Source organism: Pyxicephalus adspersus, chromosome 3 (genome assembly GCF_032062135.1).
Source record: "Pyxicephalus adspersus chromosome 3, UCB_Pads_2.0, whole genome shotgun sequence".
In the NCBI taxonomy this organism is placed as follows: Eukaryota; Metazoa; Chordata; class Amphibia; order Anura; family Pyxicephalidae; genus Pyxicephalus; species Pyxicephalus adspersus.
The window spans coordinates 4,919,559-4,922,661 of NC_092860.1; the positions used below are offsets into that span (position 1 = coordinate 4,919,559).

Below are 3,103 nucleotides of genomic sequence, written 5' to 3' on the forward strand. Positions count from 1 at the left end.
CTGTCATTTGCAATCCCTATTTAATGTACAGCGCTGCGTAATATGTTGGCGCTATATAAATCCTGTTTAATAATAATAATAATAATAATATTAGTTTTTCTTTGTAATACATATTGATATACTATTGATATTGATGCATCCTGTGCTTATCTATTAAAACGCTAAGTTCTCATATATTGATGTACCAGTCTTTTTGATGATTCAGTTAAGAAAATACAATATTATATTATATAATGCAATACAATACATGAAGGATTTGATTGGAAAATGGTTTTCATTTTATTGGCCGAGAAATGTTAATGGGCAAAATTGATGGTTACTTACAGCTTGATTTACTGAAGTCCAAGGTAATATATGAATGCCAAAAGGATAAGGTGTTGTGTTGGGTGTTTTGCATTGTGTCTCTTCAGATGCCGCATGTCGTATTAATATTTTTATGCATTGTAGGTCCATGTATGCATTTAAATAGAATTGCCTTAGCAATGCAACCTTTAATATGAAGGTCATTTTACAAGAGCCGGTTATCCTCTTGCTAGCTGGAGACAACTCGACGGATCTTGTGTCACCTCCATTGATGATTTGATCCTATTGTTAATTGGTTAGTTTATATGTAATCCTTTATAATGACTGTTTTGTTCTTTTGCTGTTTTTTCACTCAGGTGTCCGGGATGTGAGCAGTTTAAACCCTGACACCACCTTGGCTGACCTGGGTCTGGACTCTCTAATGGGTGTGGAGGTTCGTCAGACACTGGAGCGGGATTATGATATCGTCATGGCTATGAGAGAAGTCAGACAACTAACGATTAACAAACTGCGTGAGCTCTCTTCCAAATCCGGAGGTGTTGAAGGTGAGAAAGTGCGGTCCTGCAGATTTCTTTTTCTCAGCAGCAATTTTATTAAAGCGCTCCCCTCCCCTGCCCTTTATCGAATGAAAAAAGCAAAACAAAATAAAGTAACTTCAAATGCAAAAGTAACTTCTGCTTAATGACTTCTGTACAATTTCCTTATAGAATCCAAGCCCTCTCAGAAAAGTTCTGCACAAGCAGATCTAAGCTTCCTAGATCTGAACAACCTCCTGGTAAATCCTGATGCCACCACCATCACTAAGCTAAACGATGTTCAGAGTAATGACCGCCATCTTTTCCTGGTGCACCCAATCGAAGGATCCATTGCCGCGTTCCAGAGCCTGGCCTCCAAACTCAATATTTCCTGCTATGGCCTCCAGTGTACAAAAGGTAATCATCATCATACATGCAGGGAAGTGCAATTAGTCAGCGCACTCAATAGTGATAAGCTTTTTATCCGTGCTGTATTAACCTTAATATAAATGAGAACTGTGGGATAATTAAAAAATGAAAGTATTGCACAGCATCAGTCACTAGTTAATGAAATCTGCGTGTTTCATTTATTAAATATATTTAGTTGCAAAAATTTTAAACACTTTCTGAATCCAGCTTTCCTTGAATCCTGTGCTCAGGTGGCAACGCTTCCTCCTTCTCCCTGAATAGACTGTTGCCTCTGTTTGCGTCTGCCAGGTCTTCTAGGACTCCATGATGTAATGCGCATCACATGATATCATCAGAATAATATATTATCAAACAAATCATTTATTTTATATTAACTAATCAATATATTGCACAAGTAGTACTGCTCTTCCCTGCTGATCATTGAATGGTGCAAGTTTTAGTTGTGCGATCTACTGATCAGTTGCTTGATTGCACGAAAAGCAGCATGCACGACTAAAGGAAGGGCAAGTACTTTTATAAGTGAGAAATGATGAGTAGACTGCTGGGATATGTAGCGTGAAGATACTTTTAGGGATTCTAAATAGCATAGGGCAGGGGTGTCAAACTCAGGCCCCCAACGTCCTTTTTTTTGGCCCCCAAAGGAATCCTAAATATGAATTGCAGCTGGCCCGCCGCTGCATTGAAATAGTGCCGCTACTACAATTCCCGGCATCACTCGCCTCTATAGACCAGTGGGCTCTCTTTCTATGTGTGGCCCCGCATTGGACTGTTTTATAGACACAAATATTGCCAGGAATTTTAGTAGCGGCGCTATTTCAATGAAGAGGGAGTTCCAGCGGCGGGCCACTCATAAGATTTAGCTCCGCATTGGCCGGCATCTGGCATTTCCAGCACTCCCCCTCAGCTTTTCCTTGCTACTCCAAGGCATGGACATGAATGGTTGGATTTTCATAGAAGAATATTGTTATTATTATTGTTAGCTTGTGAAAAAAGGTTACCATTGAAATGTAACTCCGAAGGCTACAAATAGAGAAAGAGGCAGAAGATTTTTTTCCTAAATAAAATGTTTTTAAAAATCTTTTTCTAAAAAATCTTTCTCTATTATAGGCTTGTTCCAGATTGAATGTGAAAACCTCTTTGTTTCCATATGAAAAGGTTTTATATCTAAAACTTCTTCAAATTTTTCAATAAATTTCAAGGTTGGCCCGCAACTTTGTCTAAGTTTTTAATTTTGGCCCTCTATTTAAGTTTGACACCCCTGGCATAGGGAATGCTGCATAACCCACCTACTTCAAAAAGTAGCCTATAATATGAAGGGAGCCTATAATAATTACAATCTAGGTCATATGATGGAATTGCTATAAACAATGCTGAGCTAATATTAATTAAATAGGATTCTATTTGTAATTTATTGTGCGTGTCTGCTTCAGATGTTCCTTACTGGTGAGACCATTGTCAAAAAAATATTTTTGGATAGCAGTAAAACCCGCTAGGGGTTCTAAACTTCCCCTTCACTATTAAAAACTGAAATAAAAAAATTGGACTTGCATTGAATATGTCTATTTTATATTTTGCAGCGGCTCCTTTGGACAGTATTCAAAATTTGGCAGCATACTACGTACAGTGCATAAAGCAAGTGCAGGCGGAGGGGCCGTACTGGATCGCTGGATATTCCTTCGGAGCGTGTGTGGCCTTTGAAATGTGCTCACAGATGCAGGCCCAGCGAGGGGTATCCCAGGCTCCAGACAGCTTGTTTTTGTTTGATGGCTCACACTCGTACGTTGCTGCGTATACCCAGGTAAGAGCAGCGATCACAATAGCACGCTCCATAACCCAAAGCAGCCAACTATCAGCTT

The 3,103-nt window shown here is 39.2% G+C and overlaps 1 protein-coding gene across 1 annotated transcript in view; it reads left to right on the top strand.

The window, feature by feature from the left end:
• Positions 1-3,103, top strand: part of FASN (fatty acid synthase) — a gene marked incomplete in the record, with an annotated part of 66,339 nt that overhangs the window by 56,896 nt on the left and 6,340 nt on the right. Inside the window, 3 exon segments of the mRNA XM_072403382.1 lie at positions 660-848; positions 1,011-1,235; positions 2,825-3,045. Coding sequence (XP_072259483.1) covers positions 660-848; positions 1,011-1,235; positions 2,825-3,045 — 635 coding nt within the window.